Source organism: Xiphophorus hellerii, chromosome 6 (genome assembly GCF_003331165.1).
Source record: "Xiphophorus hellerii strain 12219 chromosome 6, Xiphophorus_hellerii-4.1, whole genome shotgun sequence".
In the NCBI taxonomy this organism is placed as follows: domain Eukaryota; kingdom Metazoa; phylum Chordata; class Actinopteri; order Cyprinodontiformes; family Poeciliidae; genus Xiphophorus; species Xiphophorus hellerii.
In genome coordinates, this window is record NC_045677.1 from 29163184 (window position 1) to 29182348 (window position 19165).

The 19165-nt window shown below is 40.2% G+C and overlaps 1 protein-coding gene across 2 annotated transcripts; it reads right to left on the reverse strand.

The window, feature by feature from the left end:
- Positions 1-112: 112 nt before the first annotated feature.
- On the reverse strand, positions 113-18884 carry LOC116720921 (neoverrucotoxin subunit alpha-like). 2 transcript variants are annotated; one of them, XM_032564387.1, is made up of 5 exons: positions 18781-18882; positions 18488-18586; positions 13224-15190; positions 1645-1649; positions 113-196 (listed from the first exon to the last, which is right to left on the reverse strand). In XM_032564387.1, the coding sequence occupies exons 2-5, from the start codon at positions 18579-18581 to the stop codon at positions 154-156; spliced, it is 2109 nt and encodes a 702-aa protein (XP_032420278.1). In that variant the 5' UTR covers positions 18582-18586; positions 18781-18882; the 3' UTR covers positions 113-153. The 2 variants fall into 2 exon arrangements, with proteins under 2 accessions (XP_032420278.1, XP_032420277.1); XM_032564386.1 differs by lacking the exons at positions 113-196; positions 1645-1649 and having other exon boundaries at positions 10785-15190; positions 18781-18884.
- Between the last annotated feature and the right edge of the window lie 281 nt (positions 18885-19165).

Genomic DNA, 19165 nt, shown 5'->3' on the forward strand with positions numbered 1-19165 from the left:
CCACACCGGCAGAGACAATCTTTCTTGGTGGCACGAAAGGTCGTCATCTTTGCCCCTCCATAGGGCTTCTTTTCGGGTGTACGCCTTGTCGCTGCACCTCGAGTTTCAGGCGGAGCCTCAGTTCTGCTTTCTTCTTCCATAAGTTGTGATGAGCTACTTGTTTCCCTCTCGCGCTCTCAAGCTGCTTCTCTCGGGTCTGCATGATGACTTTAACCATGTCTGCGTCTGTGTGATGATGTCAGCTGCTGGTGTTTGTTCCTCTGTTGCCGGATGTCTTCTCGATGGCTGCAGTGGAGGACGCGGTGTGCTTCCTCATCCATCGTCAGCTGATGATACTTTTCTCTGTTTCTTGTGCATGCTTGCTGGCTGGTCTTTTCTTTTCTTGTCAGCATTACATCACGAACCACTCCAGCAAGAGTGAGCCAACTTTCCTTTGTCAGGGGTTGATGTTTCAGTTCCTCATTCTTGGAACCAACTTCCCCTCTTGCTTCAGGTCTGAGTGACAGTAGCTGTGTAGAAGCTGATGCAGTTCTGTTGAGGTCTCCTCATTTTCCAAAGGATCTGGACGGCCGGCTTCCTCCGATTTCTTCCCCAGATTTTCCTCCTCGAAGTGATCATCCATCACTCCGTCTCTCTGTCGGTTCGAGTTGTCTATCCCCCAAAGCCTCTCTTTAGCCTTCGAGCAGGGATGGGTCTAGACTATGTTGGCTACTAGCTTCACTGTCTGGATCCGGTCATTTATCCTCAGTAGAAGCTTTCCCTCACCTGTATGCCATACAGTTACTGCAAGGGTTGTGACTGACGGCCTTATCAGTCACCATTAACTCTATTCCTTAAGAGTTAACAAGCCAAGTGAGCTATTCAGATCCTCACATCTGTTTTTACTGACTTGGCACATAGGGCCATCCTACTCCGTTGGATCGAGCCCCATGTTGGGCGCCACTTGTTGTTGCGCAACACCCCCCCCTCCTTTCTCTACTCTCTCACTCTCTGCTTCCTCTTCTGAGAGGGGAGATGTGCTACCAGCTCTCCTTCTAACGGGTTAATTGAGTTTCCTAAATCTGCTGGGATTCATCCTGTCCAGAACTGAAGTAAACTCTGTTTAAGCTGGTTTCGAGAAACGATTCGCCTGGTTTCTGACGGCCTACATCCAGATGTCCCACCCTTCTTCCCCCTGTGAATTAGCCAGACTGAGCAGCCTACAGCCAACTAGTTTCACAGAGCTCACCTGTTAACGGTCGCTCGTTCTCTATTTTACAACTTGCATTTGTTATTGAACCAGGTAGGTTTTAGTGACTCAGTGAGTCCCAAGGATGATGTTTTACATTTGGGCTACCAGCAACCTAAAAACATTTTCCACTTTTTCCTCTCCAGAATCAAACATCAGAGCTATTTTACAACCATCAAAGAACTTTAAGGTGACTCATTAACTGAATGTCCACAACATCTTTTAGATTTTCTTTATGCTAAATATTTTATTAGTAAGGCATTTTTGCAAGGGTCAGTACAGCTTAATTCAGTAGCAGAAATAATCAAATAAATAAAATCAATCATCTAGTCTATCTTTCCCTACTGCTGACACTGAGAACTAAAAAGGGAACCTTTGAGAGAGACGGACGGAGTTTGGCGTTTCGAACCCCAGACCTGGCCTGATGATGATGAAGGTGCTGCAGCAGGAGGAGGAAGTTGATCGATGAAGGCCGGGATCTCTGTAGGTCCGATGAGCTTCTTCTCTGCATGGATGGTGAGGTCACACAGGACTTGGTGCTGGCAGGAAGAAGGCACCAGTTCTTCTTCTTTGTCTTTGTTCTTTGTCTTTGCCTTTATCTTCATCTTGTCTTTGGGGTCTGAACCCAGCCGATGAGAGAAGTGCGATTTGAAGCCACAGGTTGTGGGCCTGACGGGTTGGTCCCCATGCGTAGGACAGTCTTCGGCTCTGTGGCCCCGGCTCTTCTTCAGCTGCAGAGTTCTTTGTCCATCTCGATCTTGGCTCGAAGCTGCCCGGAGGATCCAACCAAAGGTTCCTCTTTTGCACCCACCTTTTATAGGGTTTATCCACCCTTTTGGTGCGTTTGCATTGGCTAGCACTGTTGCTGTGCGTGTTTTATTGGCTGACTGCTTAGACAGATGATCTCATATCCATCACTGTCTTACAGACATTATGTCCTGATGTCTGTGCTAATGTCTCAGGGTTGCTCAACCTCCTATGTCCCTTGCCTGCATGACCTTTTCTCTGAAACGTTTACGTTGTTCAATCTGTTTCTAAATAAGGCGTTGGTCGTCTCTGCTCTCCTGTTAGTTCCCCTTTTCCCTTAACCTTTCACCTTTCACCTACCATCTACCTCCAACATATCAGTGATGTTTAATTGCAGTTACACCTTTTTACACCATTTCAAGTTCAATGTCAAAATCACATTTATCTCACATTTATTTTCTTTAGCTTCTCTGATTTAGCATTCATTTATGATTTTATAACCATAACTTATTAATTATACTTATTATAATCCTAATGTGAGTTATTACAGATGTTTTTCTGAAAAGAAACCAAGAATAATACATGATTCTAATTATTTGATACCAAAGTTACAGTTACTTGTTTTTCTTGTAAGTGTTCTCACAAATGTAACTGTAAGTATTATTACAAGTAAACCTGTATTAATATAAGTATTTTACTTTGAATCTTATCAAATTACTCAAAATGTTTAGATTTCATTCTTTAAAACTTTCATGCTTTAAAATAAGGAATAGTCTCAGCTATATTTATCAATCTGCAGGCTGGAAACTTACTTCCTCTTTTTCCAGGAAACCTGCTTTTCCTGTTTCATGACTCTCTCTGACTGACTATGATTTCTGATGATTAGATAGAAAAAAGTAGAATTAAAGCAAAGTTTGCTTTAGACAAAAACAACACACACAACCAGATTTATTTTATTGACACCTAAGTCTACTGTTGGGCCTTAATGTCACTTGAGTGATTCATTTTAAAGATAACTTTATTTATTATTACTGTTAAACTAAAATCTCCAGCATGGGGAAGTGGGATGAGCTCGGATTTTCTTGACAGTATTTAAAGCTGGGAGAACGCCGACCAATCATACAGCTGATGTCTCTGCACGTTGCCTCCCACGCTGCTGCTTGATCTCTGAAGTTTATCTCCGCACAAATCCTTTCACTCAGACTGGACACAGGCTGACATGTATGGATATTTACATCAACCCCCCCTTGAGGAATTATGTTTGTTTGGAGAACTCTATATCAAGGAAGAGTTTAAAACCCACCGCGTTACCTCTGGTTGTGCAGCTCTATGTGACCTGCAGGAATAACTTCTAGTCGCTCTTTCAGAGGTACGTTGAGCAAGTGGTGAAAATGATTTAACTTTGTCAACAAAGGACTATGTAGGGTGTTTACGTCTCAACACGCTGCCCAGCGTGTGACTCTGTTTTCCCTGTAAAGCTTATGTCTGTGCTCCTGGTTGGCGTGTGAATTAGCGGTTAACTAACGAGCGCTAACCTCATCATGCAGGTTCAGCCCGTGAGGAGCTTTTGCACTCACCTCATAGTAGTGCATCACGCTGGTTTTATATTATTTTATTATTATTTTTACGGTTACACAATACATCAAGCTATTCCAAAAGCTTTGTCCAATTAGTCAGCCAGAGTTAATGCACGTGGTCGCTCATTAAAAACTCGTCCCATAAAGCTCAGGCAACCAAAGCCAGAAACCCAAAGTTTCTGTGGCGCTTACTAAAAATTCAACAGACATGAAATGGAAGAGCTATTAAAGCCAAATTAGCAACATTAAATTAAATCTCCTGTTTGTTGCGCATTTCTGTGCGCAGTGCAGCGGATTTAATTCATCATGCAGGGCCGGTCCAAGACTGAATAAGGCCTAAGCAGAAGCAGGGAGATTTAATCTCCCTGAGAGTTTAATTGGCCAACCTAAAAAGCAATAAGTTATAATCACAGTTTATTAATTTGTATTTGTGAACAAACAGAGCTCAAACTCAAGGATTAAACTCACAGCATCAGATTGTTGCTATCAATCAATCAATCAATCAAATTTTATTTGTAAAGCACATTTCAGCAGCAAGTAGGCCTGTCGCGATAAACGATAAATCAATTAATCGTACGATAAATTAAAACTACCAACGTCATTTTAATTATCAGCATTATCGTTTCTTCTGACCGTTTTCTCTTTCTGTTGATGACACTGAATGAAAAAAGGCTCAACTCCGGTGCTCTCCACTGACCCTCCCTTCCTCATTTCCTTAGTGCAGGGGTGTCCAAACTTTTTGCAAAGAGGGCCAGATTTGATAAAGTCAAGATGCCTGGGGGCCAATAGTTTGTTCGGACATTTTTTAAGTACAAAAGTGTCATGCAAATACACACTGTTATAAAACAATTTTCATTGTCACAATTATCTTTATTTTTCAAATGACAAAATAACCAAATATAAGCCACTCAGGCAGATGAGAACAACTCTAAAAACAGAAATTCTGCTTTTCTTTCATATCTGGAGAGTCAGATAACATTGAACAAACTGTATAAAATACCTTAAATTTACATGAGTTTAAAAATATCTTTGCCTCAAGAACATTTTAAACAGGAGTTATAAGTAATGCAAAATTGTCTGTTATTATTAAATCTTAAAACAAGTGAATTTTGCTCTTGTCATTTACAATATCTTTCAGAAAGTAATAGTTTGTATCACATCTACAGGTTCATAACCAAATCTTACTCAAGAGTTTAATAAAAATAAGTGCCATAAATCCAGGTGCATAAATGTTCTTTTGGCTCTTCACTGCTGATAGTGACAGACGTTACCGTTCAAAACACTCAGTTTTATGTCCTCAACTCTCAGTGCCACACTGTTACGTGCCAGGCAAACATTCGCAAATTCTTGCTTCTTCTCAGGGCAAATGTTCTCCACCATTTTCATAACACAGTTTTGATAAATGTACCTTCAGTAAAAGGTTTGCCATGTTTAGCTATTAACATTAACATCGTAGCTTGCTTTGGTGGTATTTTCTTTTGACCCAGGCCCAAAGAAATCGCTGTTGTGATGCCAGGGCAGCTTGGAGCTGCTTCAGTTTTTCAGCACGGTGACTCTTAGCTTGTTGTATGTGTTAGCATGTTTAGTCTGGTAGTGTCTCTTTACGTCAAAATCCTTAAACAAGGCAACCGTCTCATTACAAATTAGACAAGCACAATTGCCTTGATTTTCAGAAAAGAAGTATTGTAATTCCCATCTCTCTTGAAAGCGGCGGCCCTCACTGTAAACTTTCCTCGTTTCCTTTGCAGTGGCCATGGCAGAAATGAGTGGAGAGGGGTTCGCTGCACAGAGGCAGAGACTGATAGTATTAAAGTGGTGCTGCCACCATTTGGTGAAAGGAGGAATTACAGTTTCAAGTTTTATGATTTATTTATTCTGTTTCACAGTGCAGGCGGGCCATAAATAATACATTATAAGACCGAAGCTGCGGGCCGTATGAAATCTGACCGCGGGCCGTGATTGGCCCTCGGGCCGGACTTTGGACATGCCTGCCTTAGTGTAAAGCCCAGCGCAGACTACACGATCTTAGAGCTGTCGGCCAATTGTCGGCCCATTTTCAAAACCTGACAGACCACACATTAGCCGACAGAAATCCTAGGTATAACGGTTCCATCGGGTTCGGTCCTGCCGTGTGGTGTCCAACAATGGGCACAAAATAATGGCTACAAGTCCAGTGAACTAATTTTAAAACCAGGCATTAATCAAAGCTTTACTACAATCTACCTGCAATGCATGTGGCTAATGTCAGAGTAAAGTCCTGACTGAATGAAAATCATTAGAACCTATTTGTTAACGAAGAGGGTTTATTAACGAAGTTAATAAATTAACGTTAACGAAGAACAGCTGAAAAGTTACCGGGTTTATCAACTGCGGTAGCAATTTCGCTCCAACTCCTCCCCTTGTCATTTCTATATTCTTTGCATATTGAATAAACATTAATGTTGTTTCCACGTCGTGTTGCGCCGTGTCAGCTGTTTGGGATTCCCCTCTCTAATTTCCACTCAGAAAGCGCGGAGGGGAATCCTGCTTTCTGATTGGCTGCCTGTCACATTCAACAGGCTACGTTAAAGCGCCCAGTCGGGGAAAAACCCTGATTTAGATCAGAGCGGCAACGACGATCTACCGTAACACACCACACAATCTTAGAAAGACCAACGTTTTAAGATTGTTTTAAGGGGAAAAATAGGAGCAAAAAATCATGTAGTGTGAACTATTGCATCAGGTAGTCGATGTGCCCATCTTCTCTATTTAAATCTAATTATTACTGAAGGGCAATATAATATACAGACTTCATAATCTTTTGGTTGAATGCAGTATTTATTTCCACTTTGGCTTTATGTTGTTTAGTTATTTTTTAAGTGCGTTTTTTGTTGATGGAGACTGAGAATCCATTTTATTTTTGTTTTTGGTTGTTTTGTTTATTTTGTTCATCAGTTCCAGTATTTAGTGTTCTTTTGAAAATAAAGTGTATCTATCTTTGGCAAGAAATCGCCTGCATTATTACTTCATTTACATTACATCAGTGTTAAAAGGTCTTCAAACAATATTATCGTTTATCGCAATAATTTTTTGAGACAATTAATTGTTCAGCAAAATTTGTTATCGTGACAGGCCTAGCAGCAGGCATTTCAAAGTGCTTTACCTCATTACAAACACAGAAACACAATGCAAGATAGAATCAACAATCAAAACACAGCATTAAGTCAAGTTCCATCAATAATGGAATTGTTTGTTTTTCTTTGGTGGAGCAGGTGTTGAGGTTGAAGGTGGGTTTCGGCTCAGAGCCGGCCACGCTGATTCTTCCAGGTGAGGGGTTCTCCCTGTCAGTCGCCTCATCGGATCTGCAGTGTAAGACTTTTGCTTCGGCTTGGCACCCAGAGCGTTCCAGGGTGAGCTGCTTGATGCGAGGCGTACAACCTCTCCGTTGATTTGAGGAAGAGTTGTCTCATTTCCACAGTTAGCGTTGATTTCAAAGTTCACCTCCAGCTGTTTAATCTTCCTTTCTATAGACTGAAGTCGTTGTATAATACTGCTAATGTCCTTGGGGTCGGCCGGAGGCATTTTGTCCTGGTTCAACTTGGAGATGAAGAAAAGTAAGGTAAAAATAAAAGTAAGAAAGTTCCCCAGTCCTTAGGTTTGTAGTAATCCAGTTATGATGTTGAAAATGTGAATATAACTATAAAAACTGTCACTTTAAAAATAACTCAGGCAAAGTTATCAGTAAGGACAGGAGAGAGCAGGATAAGCTGTTCCTCCTTCAGCTGCCACAGATGGATAGCTATGGTAACAAAACAATCTAACTATGAATATTGTTCTTTAAATATCATTTTTTGAACTTGCTCCTGGCAAACCAGGCGCCCTGACCACCGGGCTTAGCAAGTTCTTTGGGGAAAACCCTGGAATCTGTCTTAGGACCAAACTGGACAAAGTGTCCTTGTCCTACTTCACTGCTTCCGTCGTCTTTGAACGTTCCACAACACAGATTCACCTGGAAGGTACAGAAGATCAGATGAGTTTTGTTCATTAAGAATGTAAATGCAGTTCAGCCATCTGCTGTGTTCATCCAGTTTGATCGCTGATGCTGATTTCTCTGCGTCCAGTTCAGGCTCTGCTGGGCCTGCAAACTACAGGAGGTCTGACGAGAAAATAAAATAAACAATCCTGAGTTACTGAATCAAAACTTCCTGAGTGTCATGAAGTGCAATGTAGAGGTGGTGAGGCAGACGCTGTAGACCCAGGTGAATAAGTGATGATTTAATGATCAAAATGACTTAGAAAACAGTCCAAAAACCGAGGCAGCACTGCTGAGCTGAATCCAGGGCTCATCACAGGTAGCACAAGGCATACGAATGGACAACGAGTAACGCAGACAGGACGCCAACTGAGACGACTGGCTTGACACACGACAAGGACCCGACAAAGACACAGAGACACAGGTGACACTAAATACACAGGAGGTAATCAGGGAACGAGACACACCTGGGAACTAATCAAGGGGAGACAGGACAACACGGAGACTCAGAAACAGAGGAAACTCAAAATTAATACACAGAAAAACTCAAACCATGACACTGAGAGCTTGGCTAGCTGATTAATGCTGGTTCTGATTGGCTAGCTGATTAATGCTGGTTCTGATTGGCTAGCTAATTAATGCTGGTTCTGATTGGCTAGCTGATTAATGCTGGTTCTGATTGGCTAGCTGATTAATGCTGGTTCTGATTGGCTGGTTCTGACTGAGCAGAGTAATTCCGCTGAACATAGGGGGGCAGAGGAGGTCGATTATTTATTTTCAGAGATTATCCGTCTTACATTAGGATTAAATAAAGTTTTAATACATATATAAAATCTTTTGTTGTTTTAAATTACATGCTGCAGCTTTAAGCAGACGTTCAGTGTGAGAGTTCACTGTGGATGGAGCAGAAGCGAAGCTACGTTTGTGAAATATTACTAAAAGTATAGCGGCAGTACAACAGCGGGGCAGAACCAGCACCGTACACCTCTAGCTCAAAGATTTTAATTAATGTTCAGGTTATTTGTTTAGCTTTCTGACTGTGATGCTAATCCGGGTGAGTATTGGTAGCTGTGCACTGCTTTACCTGCTATCTGATTGCTCCGGATCTTCCTTTTTTTTTTTTTTACCTGCAGTGAGCCTCGATGTAGCCAAACTCTGAAAAGTGTTTATTTTTTAAACGTCATAGTAGATACATTTTGATGTGCTTCACCCCCAAGGTATTTCTTCGGTGTAACATGCAACGTCCCCATTCGCTCTCAGAGCGTTATAGTTCCTCACCACATTGCTTAGGATTTGTTGCTGTGCGCTTGTGCAATGCGAAGGAAAGGGGGGATAAGCTGCACATGCAACAAGAGACAGTGCTCGGTGATCACTGATCATACACTTTTTCACAGAAATCGACTGATTATGATCAGTGGCCGATCGATCAGCACACCTCTAGTCCCAGCCCATTGACCTTTGTCGTATGTCTGCCTTTTCTCACAACCTAATTTCCTTGTCTGACCACTCTACAATTAAGGCCACTGGAGCCAATAAAACCCTTAAAAACAAAACAAAAAAGCAACAAAAACCCCTCCAGGATTGTTGCTTTAAAAAAAATTAAGAAAATTAAAAGAAAGTCCTAAAGAAATGCATTACTTACTGCAGAAATATACCAGAGCCTTGAGACAGAAGTTTCATTTTTGAATTATTTTCAGCGGGAGACACTCCTCCTAATGTTTACTCAGTACTTAGAAGCAGCGATTTAATGGGAAAGAGACCCTTGTCCCATAAATGGGGTGACCATGCAGAACATTGCAATGAATACTGTATTTTTTTGGAAAACATAAATCTTTTTTTAGCTTTTTTTTTAACTTTTTATATTTAATCTTTTATTTGGAAAGGCAAGTTACAATTACATTGTACAATTCAACTTCCAACACAGTGGAAGTATAAGAAGGAACAGCATAAGCCAATCCAGGTTTTTTTTTTTTTTTACAGTAACCAAACAACCACAACACAAGAGTGAGTGGGGGGTAAAGGAGGGTCAGATCTGATTCTTCTTATGTTAGGAGAAAAAAAAGAAAACACAATTAAGAGCATAATTTTGCCATAATCCTAAACCAGGGTACAATACACTGCACAACAGTATTTGCATGTGATTGACATATTTAGTCCACAGGAATTACTGATTTTACATAGTTTGTCCATTTAGACCAGATTCTGAAGAATGATTCCCTTCGACCTTGAACAGAAAAAGAGAACTTCTCCAGAATGTAAATGTCCTGTACAATATTGACCCAGTCCTCAACTGTAGGTGCTTCAGGCTTTAACCATTTTCTAGTGATTGACTTTTTGCTCGCTACCAAAAGCATTAGCAGCAGTTTTTTATCATCCAGATTCCAGTTATCAAATGAAATGTTTCCTAAATGTAGGGACTCACATTTACATGGGATTCTTTTTTAGCATTTTTATGTGATTCAGGACTTTGACCAGCAGGGGGCAGACTACTTGGAGCTTGTTACAACCTAAAGTTAAACCTACCTTTTTTTGTTGGACATTAGACACTCAGGCATATGTATATAGGTGATATTAAGTTTTTGATGAAATGTATAGGTTTCTGAGGACTGTCAGGATTAGCACGAGTTTGTTGGGAGGTCAGATAGTAACTAAATTTGACTGCCCTGACAGCAGATGTACGCTGTGCAAAACATTTAGGTTATTCCTAAAATGTGGCCCCTTAGACACTTTTTAACATTTACCTGGTCAGGGGTGTTTTGTGTTTTACTTGGTCTGAATTCATTCTTAACAGGACACCCTGGAGAATGAAATTCAATGTTTCAATGGGTCATTCCTGAATAAACGAGGCAAACTCAAAAAATCCTGACATCCCCCCAGCCACACCTCAAAAAAGAATTCAAATATGAGACTAGAATATTTTTAACGGCACATTTTGGGTTGAGCCAGTGTCTTCCAATGTTTTTGATTCTCAGCATCAATATACTTTATTTTTAATTTATGTTTTTTAGCTATGGTGGCAGCTTTTTCTAGCACATGGAAGTCCCACATGGAAGAGAAATTTTCCCTACATAAAGTACATATCGATATGTATTTATATAAAAATTAGCTATAAATGCATAGATCGTATTTTACATGTTAACATTTTACTTAAAATTAACAAGTGCACTTCCTACATTTCAGTTGTAATCAAAGGACCTTAAACACAAGCAGACAAACGAAATTGTGTTGGAAAATTTATTATTTTAGTTCAACTAAAGCACATATTTTCTTAAGGTTTTCTCACACCAGGTTCATTTTACTGAAATTGTATAGCTTTGCAGACCTTTATTTCCTTTTAAATAAAAAGAGACACTCAAATTATGCCAAAAATTAAACAGTTTAACAACTTTTACCTAAAAGATCTTGATTTTACAATAAGCATCCAAATGCAGGTTGACAGGAGATCAGTACTAAATATTATGTTTTAGGTATTACATTGAAGAAGTTAATTACTGATTAAGAAAAATAAAAAATAACTGATCCCAAAATTATTGTAGCAAATCAAATTAAAAAGAGAACTTCAAACAAAAGCATCAACTTAGATATAACCAGCCGCTTGTAGACCCCATCAGCTTTAACACATTGACTTGCATAAATTACAGAAAGTCAGAAATTCATTACGTTATTGGTTAAAATATCTGGGTAATAGTGATTGTTTAAAATGTTTGTTAGAAAAATTAGAATTATATTAAGAATATTGTCATTTGTGTATTTCAGGCAGTGTTGATATAGACTCAAACCTTTTTCTCCCTCTTCATTTAATGATGTCAGAGTCAGAACCAACACCAAATACTTAAAATTTTGAGCACGATTTAACAAGTGCAAAGCAACAACAAAAAAAGATTTCTGTTTTGGGAACAATTCTACTTGAAACTATTTTCTGCTAAAAACTGTTCTAACAAATCCAGACATGCTGACATCATTCTGAATATCCAAAGAAATTTAGAAATCTCTTCATATAGCCTTTGCTTTCCTTCTTCTTTTGTCTGTCAACAGAAACTTCCCGTCGTGACATTTTAGACATGAGTAGGGCCTTTTCCCTCATCTCTTCCAAAGACTTGATTCGGGCCTTGTAACCCTGCTTGGCCTCTTCTTCCTCTCCTTTAATCATCATATCAATGTAATCTGGAGCAGCCAGAGGGTTTGGCCTGAGGGCAATCTCTTGAAGACGAGTGATACTGTTGGCTGACTGATCCATGAGAGAAAGCATTATTTCTTGCAGGTGAGCAATCTCTTCCTCTTGCCTCTCAATCAGTTGCTCAGTAGTCAGCTTTTGCTTCGCAGCATTTTCGTACTTGCTTTTCAGTTCTTGGACTGTTGTCTTCTCCTTTACTTGGACGTACTCCCAACTGTATTTTTGATTGAAATGCACATTCCAAATACATTTTCCAGGACATACAGTGCACATTCCTCTGTTATCCATTGCTGCACATCCATGCTTCTCGTTGTCTTTTGCTATCATACATGGGTAGTGGCATGTTATTGAACACTGTGTACAGTTGGTAATGTACTCTCCCTTCTCTGTGATCTGTTTTTTGATTGGCTTAATAACATCCACTTCAATCTCAAAGTTTTCATTTGAACTTATGATGGCTTCATGCTCCTTTATCTTCTCTTTGGTTGTCTTAATTTCTTCAAGTTTGGCTAATCCAGCTTTGACTTGTGGTTGCAAACCTTCAATGGCTGCCTCAAGTTGCTTTCGTTCTTTTAAAACTTCCTTGGTCAAGAGCAGGCTTTTGGATGTCATTTTCCCCAGAGAAGTGAAGAACTTCTCCATGCTTTTGATCCCCATCTTCCAAAACATTTCATCAAAGCTCCCCTCCTCTTCATCAGAATTCTCATCATGAGTGCTGCTTTCTTGGTACTTATTATGTGCAAACAGTGCAGAGTTGTTGAACTTGAAATGAACTGGAAATCCTAAGTCATTTTTGGGACATGGTACCCCAGAGACATTTATTGCTTCAAGAACTGGTGGCTGCTTGCCATCTGCAAAACTGACCAGCATGATAATATTCTCTGCCACGTCTTTGCCAAAGATGGAGAGAACCGAGTCAAACACATATTTCTGTGTTGCTGTTAAGCGTGCCAGTGAAGCCTGAGTAACAAAGCATACGGCATCAATCTCTGTGACGCCATCAGCAGAGGTAAAAATCCTTCGAATTTGCTCTGTGATCTCCTGGTCTCGTTTTATTCCCCTGGTATCTCCAAAGCCTGGAGTATCAATGACAGTCACAGAGTACGGGATTTTAAACCCATCCTGGTGGTAGATTTGATACACAGTGACTTCTGAAGTCTGACTGTGAGCTTGGGATCTCGTTGACTCCTCGCTGATCAGTTTAAATCTGAAGCTGTCATTCCATTCAACACCAACAATAAAGTTGATCATTCCATTGATGAGAGTGGACTTTCCTGATCCGGTTGCTCCAAGGAGCATGATGGTACGGTTGGGTCTTAGACTTTCCTTACCAAGTATGTACCTTCGGCAGCCATCTATGTCAAGATCATCCTCTCTCAGTGGGAGTTCATAGACTGATCGAAAACTTGAGTTTGTTTTCTTGCTAATATTTTTTAGACATTCAGGAAGTCGTGCAAATTCTCGCTTTGTTGTATGAACCTGAACAATCTTGCTTTCCTTGCTCCTTCCAGCCCCACCACAGTCACATGTGATCCTGACTGAATATTGTGTTTCTGACTGAAGTCCTGAAATGATGGCCTTTTCACCTTTTGACCTTGTTTGGTTCCAGCTGAGATCTTCTACCTTTGCGCATTCCACAATGTAGCTCAGGATCTGAACATCTGGTCCGAGCTCAGCAGGTTTCTCCCAACTCACTGATATCTCAGAAGAGTTTGGTTCACATTGAGGTTCTCCAGCAGGGCTGCAGGGTAAAGTTTTAATGGGATCATTGATGACATTGGCCGGTCCAATACCTGCTGAGGTCACAGCTCTGCATCTGAACACGTACTCTGTGTTTGGCTGCAGTTGGGTCACTGTGATTTCTGAAGATTTTGGTTCATTCTGTTGTTTCCATTCATCTTGTCCCCTGACGCAGAACTCAACAGAGTAGGATGTGACGCTCTCTGCTCCAAACCTGGGAGGAGAAACCTTCAGAGTCACACTGCTGTGGTTTATATCAGCAGCTGTCACAGTTTCAGGCTTTGAAGGAGGCTCAAAGTTCTTACTGATGGGGAATCCGTCTTTATAAAGGTAGATGGTTGAACCTTCATGTTTCTCATCTGTTAGACCTACTGCCAGGAATGTTGTGTTCTTGGTCTCAGTGTTGGCCTCTGCAAAGTCACTGAAGAGTTTTACCTTTGTTCTCATTTCATCTTTCAGGTTGTTTGAGAGATACCATTGTTCCTTCTCAATATCATAACTGTGTGAATCGTCTGACTTGGTTTTGTCTTCTAAGTAGTTCAGCAAAGCAGAGAGGTATGGCTCATCTCTTTCCAGTGAGCTGAAGACAAAACACACAGCATGCTCTGCATTGAGAAGTTCTTCATCTAGGATAGTCAGAGATGTTTTGATTTTGGTGTTCTTCATCATCCTGGTGTAAGATTTCAGAGCATATATTTCTCTCTCTTTGCAGTCAATCCAGTCATTGAGGTTTTTGCTGTTGAAAGGTGAGGAATGAATCTTCTTCAAGACATCTGCAAGTTCAGACTCTTCTTCTCCTCCTCCTCGGATTGATGGGAGCTTCTTTGATAGCGTTTGTTGAAATCCAAGCCTGAACTCAGAGCACAAACTTTTAAAACTTTTAAGTTTTTTGTTAATCTGTGGAAACTGCTGTGTTGTAATGTTTTTCATTGCATCATTGCTCCTTATTTCCAGGTCACTGAGCTCCTCCAGGACACTTTGTACTTCTTGAACTAACCTAACACTTATTTCACGGACAAGTTTAGCTGCAGAAGAATCTAAGTTAGTCAGAGGCAGCATCCAGACCTTGATTGGTACGGCATTTTCTCCACTGGCTCCCAGCAGCTTGGGCAGGCTTTGGTAGACTGCTACTGCATCCTGGAAGGTCGTTGGAGTTTTCTCAAGGAGGAAGTCTCCATGAAACTTACAAGAGAACTTCTGGATTTTTTCCTTGTCCTTATCTTCTAGGTGTAAGGAACCTTTACCATCAATAGAAAAGGTTGGAATCTTCTCAATCAAAACTTTCAAGTTGCCCTGAATGTCTTGGCGATTTTCTGTCTCAGATTTTTCTTGGTCAAAGACAAAAAATGCTTGAGCTCCATACAGAATGCCTGTGACCACATGTGTTGCTATTTTGTTCTCAAAAACATCTGGATGCTTCATGTTGCCTCTTCCAAGATGATTCATTGATAATTCTTGGAACTTTGTGGTAGCTTTGTACTGCAGTGTTACTCTGGCTTGATTTTTGGACGTCATCTGATCATTGAGGTATTCGGCCGATCCTTCAACTGTAACTAGGCCGCCTAAAAAACTTGCTTTCAAAGATGCTTTAACATCCAAGGCTGAAGATTTGTCCTGAATAGATTCAGAAGCAACTATCTCAAAGTTACTGTTTGGTTGTGGGGTTTCACTTTTGTCTTTTTCCAAGTCATCAGAGTCCCAGAGTGTTAATCCTGTAGAAACAGAGAAAACATTCATATATTGGGGATTTCAGAGGCCATTTATAGATTCAAAACACTGACAGTTTCCATTAAGCAACAGTCATTTCACAGTCTTTGAAATGGTAACTCCATTTTGGTAACTACAAGTTTTTCATATCGGTATCAAGCACAAAGCACAAAGTGTTTTATAAGACATCATGAGGCGCGTTGGACCAAAGTGCAGACAGGAGCGCGGAGTATTAATCACGATGTGAGTGAAGGGGGAGAGTACACAGAGAAACAGGAAATAAATCTAACTACAGAATAGCTAGACCAGAGAAACATAAAACTAGAACAACAAAGAATAAATAGAAACAGGAAATAAACTAGAATCAATAAAAACTGAAGTGTAAATGGAAACGAGGCAGAACTGAGAGAAAAACTGAGGAACACAAAACATAACAAAACCAAACTGAAACAACAACAGATCCTAACACATTGAATCACCATCACTGGCTTTGTTTGTATAAAGTTGTGCAGGGATCAAAGGTCAAAAGCCAAACTAGTGAGATACAATCATCTACATTAGTAAGATGAAGGAAAGCAACGTAACCTTTATTTTTTCTATTTCTGTCTGTTGTTGGAAGCTTGTTGACCTAAAAACACACATGAAGAAAACAGATCCAGACGACCTCAGAGGTCAGAACTTTTTACATTACTGCATTTTCTCTGAAGGTTTTTTATTTTCTGGCCCAAGTCAAAGCAAACCCAGCAGCTGCTTAGGACCCCCAGACCTTCAGGGACCCATTAAAGTGTCAAATGAAATAATTATTCATACTGTTTATTTCTTTCTTTAATTTTGTTCTTTCATTTATCATGTGTGTTTCTTGAAGTTGAGCTGCAGCTCTGAGCTTCTGCTTCCGTTGAGAGGAAGTGTCAAACCACAAGTCATTCTGTCTGCAAGGGCGGCTCATTTCCCTTCAACAGCCTCATTTCTGTATAGACACCTAACTGCTGATAAAGATGAAATAGTATTCGCACCTGCTCTGATTAAACTGTTGAACCATTGGGGTGTGAAGCGAGCAAGGCGATTATTGGAAACCACATGTCTGTTATCTACTCTATATATGTGGAGTTGCGTCATGATCTGTCTAATTTCCCATTTGACCTAAACTTTGCACCTGATGACCTTGTTCCAAGAAACGTTATTTTTGGTTGACTTCCTGGAATTGTTTTTGCGCCACCTGGGCGTCTAAGATGTGAATAAAATTGATGCTCTGCTCGCTGTCTGGCAGAGTTGGTTTGATGGCGTCTGGCTGTACAACATTCTCTCCCCTGCGCAGGTGTTTGTTCTTAGTAAAGCTGTGTTTTTTGTTCTGCCTTTTAAATCCTGGTAATAGACTATTTTTCGGGGTTAACGAAAGCTTTAACTGTAACAGAGATCATAGATCTAAAATTTTAGCATTCATTTATTTACAATGACAATGCAAATTTGATTCAAATATTAAACTGTAAATGTGGAATTTAATTAGGAAGTAAAGGTGCAAAAAATTATCTTCATAGTTTGATTGTTGTGTTGCCATGGCTACAATCTGATGCTGTCAGTAATCTTTGTTGACAAATACACCTGGTGCTAAAACTGACCTCACATGGTGCGTTTAAAGACTGCTAGGAAAACCCCATTATGGCATGTGGCAACTGAACAGTGGGTACAGATATGGGAAGTGTGGGGATCATTTCCCCGTTGTAATCTGTCTTAGGGGGTCTGGTCCGATGTTTTTTTTCCCTCCCCTCCAGGGGGTTTTTGTGGGCTCTAGTGTCCCTTATATGACAGCAGGCTGACAGGAAAGGGGGAACAACATGCGGTAAATGTCGACGGGTCCGGGAATCGAACCCGAGACAACCGTGTTGAGGACTCGAGGCCTCCAAACGTGGGTCGCGCCACCACAGCACGCCCAGGTCAGATGGTATTTCAATACCATAAAAATAAAAAGGTTATTTTGTTTCGTTTGTTTTCTTTTAATCCTATTTTGTTATATTTATCAACACATCTGCTGCATTTCCAACCAACTTGTATGGAGGAATTTAAAGGTGCCTAAACTGATGGAATATATAAATAAAGAAATGATACAAATTCCCTCTGCTCATAGGCAAAATGGGAAGAGATTTAATGCACATCTGCGGAACCAAAATATCACATTTACATCGTTACAGGAATCCAAAATCTCTTGACTTCAATTTCTGACATCAGTTTTTTATAGTCTCAGTTCTACTGGTGTGTATTGGGAAGCTTTGACCAGTTACTGGACTTAATTTGCGTAGCAATTCTGGCTCCGTTTTACACCGGATGTATAATTTAGAAGTTCCGAGAATTAGGAGTCGACTTCCTGGAATTAGATCTGCTCCATCAGAAGAACTATTAGTCAAACTGTTTGTTCCTTATCTGTCCCAACAGAGATCCTTTCCCAAGTCTTGGGCTCCGGCCCAGTTCCTTTGCAGGCAAGCAGGGGAAATGAACTTTCTTGTACATCAGCTTAAAACTAACATCTTTCCTCTCTTCTTATTCCACATCTCTCCAAATCTGAATTCCTTCCTGACTTTTAGGTCAGATTGACACAGTCCATTTCTTTTAGGTTAAAACGTATCTTAGTGCAAACCAGCCAAACAACATAATGTTTAACTATTAATATAATTATATGCCTCTGTTATAGCTTGGACCAGCCAAGGCGTAATAATCAACAACAGGAATTAAGTTAATTATTAATATTTATTATTAAATACATGAAGGATTCCCGCTAGCTTTATCCGTTCGTTGTCAACCCAACATGGGGATCACACCAAACAGGATGTAAGTATTTAGGGAAGTGCCACAAAATAAACAACAAACAAAATTAATGGAAAAGTTGTCAGCCCGCCCTCACAAGTACTACAAGCAAAAACAATCCTAACTGGGCGGACTAACAATGTGTTATTTTATATTGTAGCCCACTGTGAAATAAAAAACTCATCACTTTTCACAAACATAAATCAGTAGATGACTAATGGGGCGGAAATGAGGCGCAGTTCTTCCTCTACCGATGGGGAAATTCAAGTTCTCAGCACCATTATGCCAACCGTTACACATGACAGCCACACCCTCAAAATACAACAGCCTCAAAACTAAAAAAACATTTTAAAAAAACTGAGTAACTCATAACTAAAAAGCTAAAATAAAAGGACAAAGGAAGGATAAAAAGACAGAAAATAATGAACAAAAAAACACTTTTCTTCCCCTCACAAAATGAGGTAAAATAAATAATCATTTAAAAATAAGAAAATATAAATCCTTACCAGGAATGATTGCATCCTGGCGGCAGTCGTACAGCATCCCGAGTCTGAACGGTCGGCCCAGAGTCGCCACTTCGATCACTTTCTCAGACTCCATCTTGTCTTGTAAATAATAAAAGAGGAACATTATGGATCAGAACAATCTGGAATCTATCTACAAACACTGAGGATAATCTGACAGAGCAGTGCTCCAAAAGCTGTAACAACAAAGACATTATTGGTGAGAAGAGGAAGAGCTGGAGAAGTGATAAAAACACCAATATAAAGGACTGAATAGAGAGAAAACGTTTACTCACTGCAGAAATGTACCAGAGCCTTATGACAGAAGTTTCACTTTCAGTTAGGGAGACACGCTTCCTCATGCTTACTAAGTAAGGCTGCACTTAAAGGGAAAGAGGCTCATTTCCCATAAATGGAGAAGAACCTCGCTGCAGAAAACAGGAAGGGGTGGGGACAGACCACTGTCACTGTCTCATACCTTATTTGGAAATGGGACCGATGCACCTTGAAAGTGAAGGGAGCGCTATTTCCTATATTATTTGTGGTCTCCCGTTCTCACAGTTTTTAGCAAATTCTGTTGCTTTTGGTGTATTTCTAAATCTGCTCCATATGTAACCGCAGTGTTGTATAAAGTACTGAAATCTCAGAGTCAAGTAAAAGTATAAGTACCTCTCCAAAATA